General features: G+C 43.1%; 1 protein-coding gene across 1 annotated transcript; it reads left to right on the top strand.

The window, feature by feature from the left end:
• The first annotated feature begins 4,689 nt into the window (after positions 1–4,689).
• melk (maternal embryonic leucine zipper kinase) lies at positions 4,690–13,233 on the top strand. Its single transcript, XM_053418565.1, has 18 exons — positions 4,690–4,813; positions 5,061–5,173; positions 5,262–5,347; positions 6,063–6,179; positions 6,285–6,428; positions 6,534–6,602; positions 7,411–7,503; positions 7,754–7,852; positions 8,068–8,136; positions 8,578–8,676; positions 8,960–9,046; positions 9,200–9,322; positions 9,452–9,616; positions 9,779–10,070; positions 11,293–11,389; positions 11,786–11,942; positions 12,231–12,334; positions 12,447–13,233. Exons 2-18 carry the CDS (start codon positions 5,095–5,097, stop codon positions 12,622–12,624), a joined length of 2,058 nt encoding a protein of 685 aa, XP_053274540.1. The 5' UTR covers positions 4,690–4,813; positions 5,061–5,094; the 3' UTR covers positions 12,625–13,233.

The raw sequence follows: 13,233 nt of genomic DNA, 5'->3' as shown, positions 1-13,233 counted from the left end.
CACGTACACACACATGTTTAATGGGGGAGTGTGTGTGTGTGTGTGTGTGTGTGTGTGTGTGTGTGTATGTGTGTGTGTGTGTGTGTGTGTGTTTGTGAGGTGGGGTTGGCTTGAGGGGTGGGAGGGAAAAGAAAGAGACAAAGGAGAGATGTTGAGAGAAAGTGTTTGAAAAGGGTAGGCACGGTTACTTAGAGTTGAGGTCACTCCCACTTGCACCTCAACTTTGGATGTTGTGACAACTTTGTGTGTGTGTGTGTGTGTGTGTGTGTGTGTGTGTGTGTGTGTGTGTGTGTGTGTGTGTGTGTGTGCGAAGACTGGCTCCTGTATCCTACATCTCATCCAAAACCAATATCTCTGCCTGTGAATGGTCATGCAAGATTGTGAGGCTTTGGACGCTCCTCTGTTCTGATCTCGCTCTCACTTCTCCACCCACTTCTTGTTTTTCACTTTATAAGGCTCGTCTTGTTCTCAGTTATTCCGCTTTTCATTTCTGCAATGATGGAAAAAAATGAAGGATATCAAAATTAAAAATACCGCAGTAAGAAAGAGCCTGGAACGAGGATAATCGAAAAAATATGTTGAATCTTTGCACAATTTATCGCATTTCCTCTGTTTCATGGACAAAAACACATCAGTTGTAGAGAAAAAGCACAAAACATGTAGAGTACTGTTATTCTCTAAATTGTTTCATTTTGCCTTCAACACACAAAGAATGCTGGTTTCATAGTGACTTCATTTCTCCACCGTGCCATGTAGGGGGAAAAAAATCAGATTCCGAAATTACTATAAATCCACTGGCCGGGAATCAAAACCCCACGGTGACACACAGCCGACGTCTTCATCGAGAGGGGTTATGGTAATATTTTCATGGACATAAATGATTTGGAGAAGTTCGTACACACATGGGTGCAATATATTCCCCTGGCTGAATGTTTTAGTTCTGGGCACAGGAGTGTTCTGAGCCCTGCAAACACACCAATGCAGTGAAGCTCGCCTGGCTTCCCAACTTTCCACTGTTTTATGTTGGGGGAGTTGGGAGAGAGGGGGAGTTATAAATATCAGAAACCGCTTTTAAATGCAACCTAATGTCGCTGTGTGGAGAAATGTAATGGGATGGAGCCGAGACAATATATTTTCCTACCTGTTTTGTGCTTGTGTGAGCAGAAACCACAGTTAAAGTCCGAAAGAGAAGGTCTCCCCCAGCTGATCCACACCGCAGCTGCTCACAACATGGGTGTGAAATCGCCAGGAATGAGAATTTCGAAACTTCTATAAGAACCTGAAGTAGTTTTACGCGATTGTGTGTGTGTGTGCGCTTGTGTAGTTTGCGTGTGGAACATCCTGTATAGGAGACAAGTGCTGGTGAAGCACCATGATTCAAGCTGACTGTAAATCTGTAAAGCTGAGGATGTAGATGCTTGAGGCAGCAGAGAGAGCTGATGCCAGAATGTTGTTTCCTCCGCCCACATGTGTCTGCGTCTCCATGTAAGTGTCTGGCTCTGTGCCCTTTGACCTTTGACTAGTGTGCCGATGTGCACGCTGCAGCACACACATTAAACCTAAAAGCTGCACATCCCATTGAAATCTCTCCTTTTTATTCTTTCTCTCTCCCTCCTCTCTGGCACACATCCAGATCTCAGACGTCGCTCCCCGGGAGTGAATAGCCGGTAGTCACGGAGCGATGACACAGGCATTCTGGGAGCCTCCAGAGGTCTGTCAGGGAATACTGTGCACGACAGGCACTGCTCGGGATTCCACGTCTGTTTTCCACTGTGACAGCTTAATAGCTGCCACGTCTGATCACTCACACACGCTGTGAGTCCCTGGGAGCAGCTGGAAGTGGCACAGCAGCTCCTTAACACATGGATCTGCTCAAACTGTGACATGTACAAGCACAGGGCCATAAACACAGGCCTGTGCTCCAATAACATATTTAACCAATCTGTAAATACATGTTAATAATGTCGCCTTTTGTACAGATGATGGAGTTACAGCTATTAGATGTTATATCTGGATTTAGCTGAGGAGAGTGCACTAAGGCTTGTATGTGATGTTTAACTGGCAATAAGTCAGGCCTCCATGACCAAACCTCCTGTTAAAACCATTGACTGTAACAGAACTTGACCTCCAAATCATAACAACCGCTTATATTTTTATTTTCGAACCAACACAAAGTTGAGTTGCATCTTATGAAGGGACCCAGAGGGGGAACACCCACCGGCTGTATGTTCCAGTACATTGAAAATAAGTTTTAATACGCAGTCAAATTGTGAGATCATACTGATTTGGGAATGAAAAAGCTCTCACTGATAGATTTGTAAAAAACAAAACAAAACATGAGGCCTATAACTAGTTTCGTAAGAATCGACCATGTGCGACTATTTAAAATGTGTTTTGTCAGTGTTTCTCTGTATTGTTTATAATTCGTTGTGTGTGTGTGTGTGTGTGTGTGTGTGTGTGTGTGTGTGTGTGTGTGTGTGTGTGTGTGTGTGTGTGTGTGTGTGTGTGTGTCCATGCTGGCCACACTAGCCGCAGAGGAAAAGGAGACAAAATAGTAAAAGACACAGAGAATGAACAATACAGTCAACTGAAATGAATCTAACCTCTGAAAAGGAAAGATTTGTTTCCCTCACAATCCCTTAACATGTTCCTCTCTTCTCCACTTCCTTCTCTTCCCCTTCTCCTTTCCATTTCTCTCCTCTCCTCTCACTCGCCTTCCCCTCTCTCCTCCTCCAGCTGTGGGCTGTTTGATGTCCCTCTGTCCCGTCCTGGCCAGATGCCCCAGAAACCAAATGAGGGGTTCTGTCATCCCGCCGACACCTGGTCATCCCCTAACCACCGGTTACTCCCCTAACGACCAGCTCCTTCCCTAACGACCATGAGGAACACCGGACAACCACCGATCAATCACCCAAATTCCTCGGCAGCTCTCTGTCCATGTTGGACTTGTGTCAAGATGTGATATTTTCACTCCATAAACATTTTACGGGCTGATGCGTGACTGGCCTTAAAAGCGCGATGTCTTGCTGTGGGTGTTCTAACAGACCAGGTGCAGTGTGTTGTTCCTCGCCAATGCCTCTAATGAAAGAACAGTGACCCAGACAGGACGAGTTAATGTGGCTTTTTCTGTACATCACGCACACTTTGACAGTGAGAGTGTATGCAGTCATTACCGATGGCTGACAGGTAGGCAGGGGTCTGTTATAACCCAGTCAGGGGTCTCTGTCCTCACCTCTCCCTGTTTCCTAATTACAGGCTCAAGACTCGTGCAGGTGAAGACACAAACATACACACACACACCTCTTGACACCATAAATGCACCTCTCTGGTCAGCTACTGCGGCTGCATACCGACGGGGTCAAGCAAAACATTTTGCACATTGCGACCCACAGGATGATTCCCATTCCTCAGGTTGTGTGTGCCTGCCCATAAATGCACATCAAAGTACGTTGGCGAGTAAATCTTTTCGCTAACCACTACCTTTCAGAGAAGTGTTGCTGTCCTTATGCAATGTAGCACTGTTTGTTTGGTGTGTCATTTCATTTTGAGAACCGCAGTCCAACCCCTGGGTGGGGCTGAGGGGGAACACCCAGGTTTGTTAAGGGCAGGTACAATGACATATTGGTTGGGTGAATTGGTGACTGCCACTTGGTATGAACATCAGATCACTTTTCACTATTTCATATAGAAGAACACTCGAAACGCTTTAAGAATATTAAAAAGCTGATGATTTACTGCTTTGATGACCTATCTATTGTGTAAGTCATCATACACGATGGGAACACCAAGTATTTAATGGTTCCTGCTTCTCGGTTCTGACTATTTGCTGCTTTGCTTTTCTTACTTTAACTTACATGTTCTTGTGTTTGCTCAGGGGCAGAATAAAAGGCCCCCCAGCCCTCATATCAAACCAAGACACCCCTGCTGAAATGAGAAAACAAAACAGTTTGTAGCTTGTCCTCCCATCGTAGTCATTTTGCATGTTTTTGTGATTGTTTTGTGCCTCTCTGTGATACATTGCCTCTTACTTGTCACTTTGCGTGTCTTGGTAATCGAGCTACACATCTCTTTGTAGTACTTTACTTTTTCAAGGCGTCTTCTGCCTTGTTGTGGATGTTTTACATCTGTTGTTGCTTCATAGTTGTTTTAGGTGTCTTTGTGGCTGCCTTGTTTTCTTTTAACTTATATTGTCTTTTTTCTTGTCGCTCTGGGTGTCTTTGTGGTCATTTTTGTAGGTGAACCTATGGGTGACCCCCATGATTTAATACCCAGTGGAGGAATGTAATAAAGTTAATTTACTTTTTTACAGTCGTTAAATGCATTTGTCTATAATTTACTACATAACATATATATATGAAATTATCTGTACTCTCTACTCCTGTCTACTCCAAAATCTTTGTACAATACATTGCATTACATTTTTACACTGTTTAAAAGTAATCATTGTAGGAATTGGTCCACTGATCCAATAATCCCTGCATTTAGTGTTTTCACTTCCAATACTTTGTCTACATTATCCTTATAATACATACATACTTGTATCCGGTAATTACCACAGTTTGGTACTTTTACTTGGTGTTTCTAATATTCTTTCCACTTCATCTGCGTACAGACCTCTTGTTTTAATGACTGCAGTAACTATTCTTTACCACAAGGGCGCAGACGAAGCACCAAACGGAAACCGGAAGTGAAGTCAACGTCAACGTACGAAATTCAAACTTGTGAGAGAAAAATTTGTGACAGAGCTGAGTTTTCTGCTGATGGTTGTTTACGGACTTCACCTCCTTCGTCTCCAGTTTTCACTCTAACTCAGGTAAGGTCACTCAGTCAGCTTCTACTAACAGTTTGTCATGTGTTGCTGTGTTATGGACTTTTGTCTGAACTAGGCTGCTCTGCATTGGTGAAGCTAGTTAGCTAACCAGAGCATGTTGGACAGACTTGGTGCTAACTTGCTAATGTTAACGCCGAACGCAAAGATAGTTTCCCGGTTTCGCTCGTCTCGGTGTTTTCGGTGAGTTGAGTTTAACACTGCCGCTGCAAACCCTGTTCTCCGGCCGCAGGAAGTGTTATCACCGAGCGGCTGAGGACGGGACGATGCCCGTGGAAAGGACCGAGCCCCGCGGGGCTGACGAGCTCCACAGATACTATGAGGTCTACGAGACCATCGGCTCAGGTAACGTCCATATTAATGGTCCTCTTGTTTCTGTCGGGGTCTTGTTGTCTCCACTTTGAGCTGTGAACCGTGTTTGTGTGATTTTCAGGAGGCTTCGCTAAAGTCAAGCTGGGTCGACACCTCCTGACTGGAGAGAAGGTTGCCATTAAAATCATGAACAAGAAAGATTTGGGGGTAAGTCAGAAAGAGGTAATTTCATTGTCAACAACCAGTCTGTAAAATGTGCACTCTTAATTTGACTAAGTGTTAAACATGTAAGAGCTGAGGGGGGCTTAAATATATATATTAAAAATAGCTTTCTCCAACCAGCAGCTGGAAGAAAATACTTTTGCTTTATTAATTTTCTTTTAAACAAGTCAACCATTATTTAGATTGACCTACTTTTGCCACTTAATTAGTTTCTTTATTTTTAGTATTTTTTAACTTATCTCCCTTTTCTACCACAAAGTTTGGAAGGTTGCTCATCTTCAGGAGGTCTTCATAACACAACAGTACAAAAACATAAATAATTTAAAATTCACTCAGTAGACGACAGGCAGAATACGCCAGGCATATACATAATGTTTTGAAGATGTATAGCATCAAAATTGAGTGCATATTTGCCTTTCCCATATGAGTAACGCGGCAGGAGACTTTCTGGGTCAGACCCGTTCACAAAAACAGGAAAATGTCCAGAACATTCAGCCGAGGGGCACCTGGACAGAGCAGGCAGGAGGAAAGAGATGATGTATAGATTCTGCTGTGGAAGTCGCATGCCCAGACATTTGTGTTCTCACATGCCCCTCTGGAAAGATTCAGTGAAACATCCAGACCAGAGTGGATGTCTGAAAGCACCTATAGGTACATGTAAAAAATAAAGTGAAAACATTTGTCATTTCTCTCCCTCTAGGATGATCTGCCGCGTGTGAAGGTGGAGATTGATGCCATGAAGAACCTGAGTCATCAGCATGTGTGTCGTCTTTACCAGGTCATAGAGACTTCCACACAGATCTTCATGGTGCTGGAGGTAAGCACACAATATTACACCTTACGCTCAGTAAACATGTTTGAGTGTGTATGTGATAGTGTCATGTTGAGTCATTTGGCTCTTTTGTGTCCCTCTCTCTCTCAGTACTGCCCTGGTGGGGAGTTGTTTGATTACATCATAGCAAAGGACCGTCTGTCAGAGGAGGAGACCAGGGTGTTTTTCAGACAGATAGTGTCAGCGATGGCTTACGTCCATAGTCAGGGATATGCACACCGAGATCTCAAGCCGGTAAAAACCTCCTGTCTGACCGAACCTGCAGCAAATTGTGTTGTGGTATCTGCTGTTTCATATGATTTTAACGTCTGCTGTAATATTTGTCTCTTTGAACTACAGGAAAACTTGTTGATTGATGAAAACCACAATTTGAAGCTCATAGACTTTGGCCTTTGTGCCAAACCTAAGGTAAAACATCACACTTCCTGTCCTACTCTGTGCATATCAAACTTATTTAGCCTGTAAACGATTTCCCCCTGTTATATGAAAGGAATGGAAGAAGTACAAAATATCAATGTTGGCTTGTTTAATTGGGAACTGATCGTTAAAGCATTTCCACAGCACAAACCTCATCAGACATTATGAAAGATCAGTGAAATATGACGAGTCTTCAAAGTTAGCTCACAGTAAGGCAGCAAGAGAGCGTAATTGTTTGGCAACACCATTGCCACTCACTCAGATTTTAAAGTGGGAAACCCTGTATCAGTCCTATCACAGGCTGAAAGAGTGAAAGTGTAACAAAGCTACAAAGTTATGTCTGATATTCAGGGTGCAATAGAACATGATACCTGAGTCCCTACACAGTTTTTGGAGTCAGACTAATATCGATTGCCTGATTTTTCTTGGTCACTATTGGCCTTTCACCATTAAGTTGATCTGCCTTCCAATGTGCACCAATGGGAAAATAGTTTAAGAGAATTCTATACAGAGTAGGGTGCGTTGCTTGGGGTATTTTAGATATGGTGTCATCGCATAGTTTGTCCACCAGGGCGCGCTCTGATTCCCTTTTATTTACCATACAAAGCAGCATCTGTAGCCCGTGTGTATATATGAAGGATATTGCCTATATATTAATGTTTTTGTTTTTTCATAACTAAACTCTGCATTGGCCCCAAAAATCCAGTATCAGTCTGGCTCTAATACTTATTACACAATACAAACCCAGTATGCACATGCAATTTGTGTGATCTGACTATCCTGTGGTCATCTCTCTTAGGGAGGCCTGGGTTATGAGCTGATGACGTGTTGTGGCAGCCCTGCCTACGCCGCCCCTGAACTCATCCAGGGAAAATCATACATCGGCTCAGAGGTGAGAGAGGTCACAAACCGGGCCATTTACAATTTTAAAAACCATTGGGGTGGCATTTCCAAGATTTACCCTTATTTAAACCCACAGAACTTAATTTTTCACTTAGCCTGTTACCTGCCTGTTCCACAACTCTGCTTCTTCATGGTGTCTTGAGCATATTCACTGGCGCATGACTCTGTGCAACTGAGCTGTGAAATCCTGGCTGTATCACTTAAAGTAGTAATATTGCTGTGTGATGTGTAACCTCCAGGCGGATGTTTGGAGCATGGGGGTGCTGCTGTACGCTCTGCTCTGTGGATACCTGCCTTTCGATGACGAGAACTGCATGGTCCTCTACAGGAAGATAACGGTAAGTGAACTGCTAATGACATTTTCCAATCTTTGTATAAAAATAGGAAATGATTGCACTGCTGCTAAATATTTGAAGGCCACCCCTACAGTGGTTGTCTGACCTTATATAATATTATATTACCACTAAAAGAAATCCTTAAATATGGGAAACCTTTATGTTTATGATGTATTTCTGTTTCATAATGCGGTTGTTTATGTGTTTAACATCTTCAGAGAGGTAAATACGATAACCCCCGGTGGCTCTCTCCAGGTAGTGTCCTCCTCCTCAATCAGATGATGCAGGTAAATCCTTTGTGCAGTGTAAAAAACCAGCCTTGCAAATAACACAGACCCAAACCAAAATATATTTTCAAATTCTTTGTCTGAGTCTGTGTACAGCTGCAGCACAGTATTGTCCTAATAATGCATCAGAGGCAGCAATAACTTTTGTAAAGAGTTTGTAATGATCAGCTAAAGGTGGGACAACTTTTGGAATTATTTGCATTAACTATAAAATTACTTTACCTCCATTGCTGCAGGAAGGTTGCTGAAAAAGCCTGTTTGCTATGAAATTAGAGATTATTGGTATTATTTTCAGTTTTGCAGACTTCTGTATCACTTAATGTTATTCATTGTATTTGATCTGCTTGAATTTAAATACAACTTTTAAAATTGGGATTTTCTAAAACATTGGTTGTGTATTTTGCTGCAAATTCAGTTGTAGTTCCTGTGTGTGTCCTGTAGGTGGACCCCAAGCGGCGTGTTGCTGTCCGCCATCTACTGGACCATCCCTGGGTGCTGAAAGACTACAACAGCCCTGTGGAGTGGTTCAGCAGGCAGCCGGTACAATCACACAACACACCTACAAGCTGTATAATAAATATATATATTTATAAAACAGAAATGCACAACACCAAACACGTCAGTATCTGACTCTGTTTGAGTTTCTTTCTCTTCGATTTGCTCCAGTCACCACAGAAGTACTTTTTCATAAAACAGCCCCACAATCCTCAACAAAAAATATATTATACATTATTTCTGGAGAAATGTTGTTTTAGTTTTCACACATACAGAAAGTGTCACTCCTGTATTTCAAGTGATCTGTTTTTTGTTGGTTTTTGTGTAGCTTGGTCACATAGATGAGGACTGTATCACTGAGATGGCAGTCAACATGAAGCGATCGAGAGAGAGCACCACAGCACTGGTGAAGGAGGTGTGTGCCACTTTGATCACACTATTTAATGTTGACAATGATGTCTATTATGCTGATCAGATCTTCATCAACTCATTGTGTTTTATATGAAGAAATTACAAAATGTGGATGTTGTATCAACATGATAGTTTACATCCATGTTGACCCTCACAGTGGCTGTACGACCACACCACAGCCATCTACCTGCTGCTGCTGTCAAAGAAACAGAGGGGGAAACCTGTCCGTCTGCGCCCTGAACCAGCTGTCTGCGAGGACTCCTACTCTCCCTGTCAACAGGTCAGACTCAGGACCACAATGCTCTGCTGTCTGCACTGGGTTTTACCCACTGTTTACCAGTACCAAATGTTGTCGTGGATCTTTTCCCTTTTGTTTTTCTTCATTTCTGATTTTCTCTCTTTCTTTAAGACAAGGGAAGCTCTTCACTATAGCGAGGATGAAGATGCTGTGCTTGTGGGTTCTTTGGATTTTAACTCAGAATACATTGATGACTGTCCCTGGAATTTAATCAAACAACACACCCCCAAGGGGGTCAGAGGGCAGCCAGACGGATGTGCAAGCAACAAAGACAAGGTGTGTGAGAGTTGGGTTGAATATATGCTTTTGCTTTGTGTCCTTATTAGAGAAGGTTCAGAAAAAGGAGCATGTTTGGATGAAAACCTTCTCGTTTGGGGCATGTTTGATGAGTCTTCCAGAGAAATATACTCATGCCACATTTCACGCTTCCTCCTAAAGAGACATCTGGCATCTCCATCAGTGGAAAGAAGATGTGCCTACAGCCCGACTCCAGAGAGGGGGCGGAAGACCCCTCAGCATCGCCAGGAGAGGAGGGACAGAGACCAACAGCAAACCACTGAGAACAAGGAGAATGTTGCTGTTCAAGAGAAAGATGTAGACATTTTCGTATTGCCTCCTCCTCGAACTCCGGCATCCAGTAAGAAGAATGCACGCCAGAAGAATGTGTTGACCACACCCAATCAAAATACTGACGGCAATAGCGGCAAGAACAACGCACTCACACCTAAAGGTAAAAATAATCTCTTGGATACTCAACAAATGGCTGTAATCTCGGTTCAAAATGCAGTTTGTGTTTGTGCTGTAATTTTTTTTGGTCCAAACCAGAAAAAGCTTTATGCACAATGTCTATTAGATTATTTGCATTAGCCAATTGGCCCTCTGCACATTGCCCAGTCTCATTTATCTGCCCCCTCTCTCCATCTCATGCAGCTCTCATAATCACAAGTGCCACATCCACATGCCACACATTTGCAAGTAAATTGTCTTCTGGTAATAAACTCATTTATTGGACCTGTTTTTATCCAGAGACACTCATATTTCTATGATTTAGCTGTCATTACGCCACTGTGAATGGACACACACACTTATCACTGTCAACTCAAAGGTGAGGTTATTATCAGGAAAGCTAATTCTATTCACTTATCTATAAATGAAGGACACTAATATGAATGGAGAATCATTAAAGTCTTAATTATTTGTCAAGGTGAATCCTCTGCTCTGATGTCCAGCCTCATTAGTTTCCACTATAAACTCAGCCACCACCCAGCCAATGCTCCGCCACAGAGCCCGTTGGTGTTCAAGTGTCCGGGCTCGGTCCTGCTCTCTGTCCAGCCGCCTGTTCTGGCGCAGCATGTCTACAGCACAGACATGCTGCCTCTGACATACTTGTCCACACCCACACAAGCACTGTGGTCTGTCCCCAGGCGTGTGCCGTGACAGGTGTAGCTGTCTCTTTCCTCTGCTCGCTGTCCCTCGTGGGCTGTAGTGACATGTGTTCTCCTGCCACCAGAGCCTACCTGTGAGTGTGTGTGCGTGTACTTGTACTTATATATTTGTGTGGACCATTTTGAGCATAACATTACGGAGTGAGGACATTCTGGCGGGCCCTCACTTTTTCAAAAAGGCTTGTCTTAGGGTTAAGACTTGGTTTAAGGTTCAAGGTCAGGGATTTAGATGTGATGGTTAAGGTAAGGGGCAGGCAAATTTATTATGTCAATAAGTATCCTCAATAAGATAGAAGCACAAGAATGTGTGTGTGTGTGTGTGTCTGACAACGTGTTTGTGTACAACAAAGTCTTGGTGTTCAGTATGAAAGCCAGCTAGTTCCATGCATACAGTCAAAGAGCTGAGGTCATGACTTTGTACTTTCAATCTAAGCCTTCCCATTTTATATTTCCTCTCAGGAGATGCTGAGGTTGTTTAAATCATTTCTGTCCCTTTGCATCTTGTAGATGGAGGCAGTGGCACTAAGGAACAAACCAAGAAGAGAACAGCCGAGAACAAGGACCCTGCACACATGGACATATTGGCCTTCAGTCCTGAGAGAAGGTGAGTAACCTGAGGGATGGGCGAGGCTCTGAGGTGAAAGAAGTGGGGGGAGGAAGTGTGAGCACCTGAACAGCGTAAAGCCTAAATCTCAGGGAAGACTGAAGTTCACCCATCTAAGGTAACTGGAGATGTTAGGGTGGGCTGCACAGACTGAACTGAAACTGTTATTCCAAACCTAAATGCATGTCCATCATCAACCTGAGTCACTGATAAGACAGTTTGAATCTTAATAAATGATGTCAAGAATCAGACAGAAATGCTACAGGGCACCGTAATGGAAAGTTTTAATTTCGAAAGATTTGAAAGAATATGTGAGATGCCGTGAGGGACAGGTGACAGCAACTTAGATCAAATGTCAACCCGGAGTGATTACACGCTTTCCCATTTGCTCTGCAGGTCTCGGTCTTTGGACATGGCAGTTATAGGAGACAGCGGTAAGAAGAAGAGAGGAGGGAAGGTGTTTGGTTCTCTGGAGAGAGGTCTGGATAAGGTGATCACCATGCTCACCCCCAGCAAGAGAAGAGGCCTGCGGGACGGCCCCCGCAAGATCAAGGTACATGCAGGACGACTGAGTCCCCTGTGCTCTGTCGCACGTAAAAACACAGAGCTACAAATAGTTATGATCTCCATAGATTCATTGACTAGATGAGTCGAAGGAACATTGTTTGAAACTGAGTATGACAATATTACATCTTGAAATTGAGCAATATTTAACTGGAACCAGAGAATGTTTTGTTGTTTTCTTTAGTAAATTACTTAAATAGAAATGAATTGTAAGAATATTTAAATCCTTTTTGACAATACTAGGCAGCATTGTTGATCTGTGTGTGTTTTCCTGTAGGCACAATACAACGTGACTTTGACGAGTCAGACGAATCCGGACCAGATACTCAACCAGATCCTCGCAATCCTGCCGCAGAAAAATGTCGACTTCATACAGAAAGGGTAAGAGCACAAACCCTGTGTCGGTTAACGTGTATTTTTCTCTTATTTTCTGAGCAGGCGACTCTGTATTCAAATCCTAATGTTTCTGTATGTTTTATTGCCTTTCGTTCAGATACACCCTGAAGTGTCAGACCTGGGGCGACTTCGGGAAGGTGACGATGGCGTTTGAGTTGGAGGTGTGCCTGCTGCAGAGGCCTGAGGTGGTCGGGGTCCGCCGCCAGAGGCTGAAGGGAGACGCTTGGGTCTACAAGCACCTGGTTGAGGACATCCTCTCCACATCCAGGATTTAAAAGCACTTTTCAGCTCCTCTCCGAGTCAATAGACTGGCCCTTCTCTGTCAGCAGTCACCCCTCTGTCGGATGTAGAGAGTCTAAGCATTAAAGATCAGTCCTTCATTATTTTGTATGAATATTAAAAATTCTCCTTAGGCCAGTCTTCAATCTCTAGAGTATGTGTTACATTGAATTCATGAGAATTACAAGCCAAGATCCGTTATACTGTATCTTGTTTTATGTAGAATATTGTTGTTTAATTCCCTTTTTCATAACTAGCAGGCTAAATAGGGTCCACGTCAATCCTCTTGAGGTGTGTATGATGAGGTGTGTGTGCGCATGCATGTTTGTGTAATGTATTTACTGTTTACCTTCTGGCTGCTTATTACCATATTTATGTCATGATATTGTTATTCTCCCCTGTAGGTGCAAAACTTGATTTAATAACATAAATAAGCAGAGCGTTACTAATTTACTTTCATTGTTGTATTATGTCTGTGTACATTTCTTCCATTATGATGTTTTTACGTGGTTCTATGAAGTGTCTGTTTTTATGTCCTATCGGTGCTTTTCATGTGTGTCACGTCGTGTCTGTAAGACAATGTAAAGGGAGCAAAATAAATGATT

The sequence above is a fragment of the Pleuronectes platessa genome, chromosome 3 (assembly GCF_947347685.1).
Source record: "Pleuronectes platessa chromosome 3, fPlePla1.1, whole genome shotgun sequence".
Taxonomy (NCBI): Eukaryota; Metazoa; Chordata; class Actinopteri; order Pleuronectiformes; family Pleuronectidae; genus Pleuronectes; species Pleuronectes platessa.
This window is presented reverse-complemented; position numbering and strand designations above follow the sequence as displayed.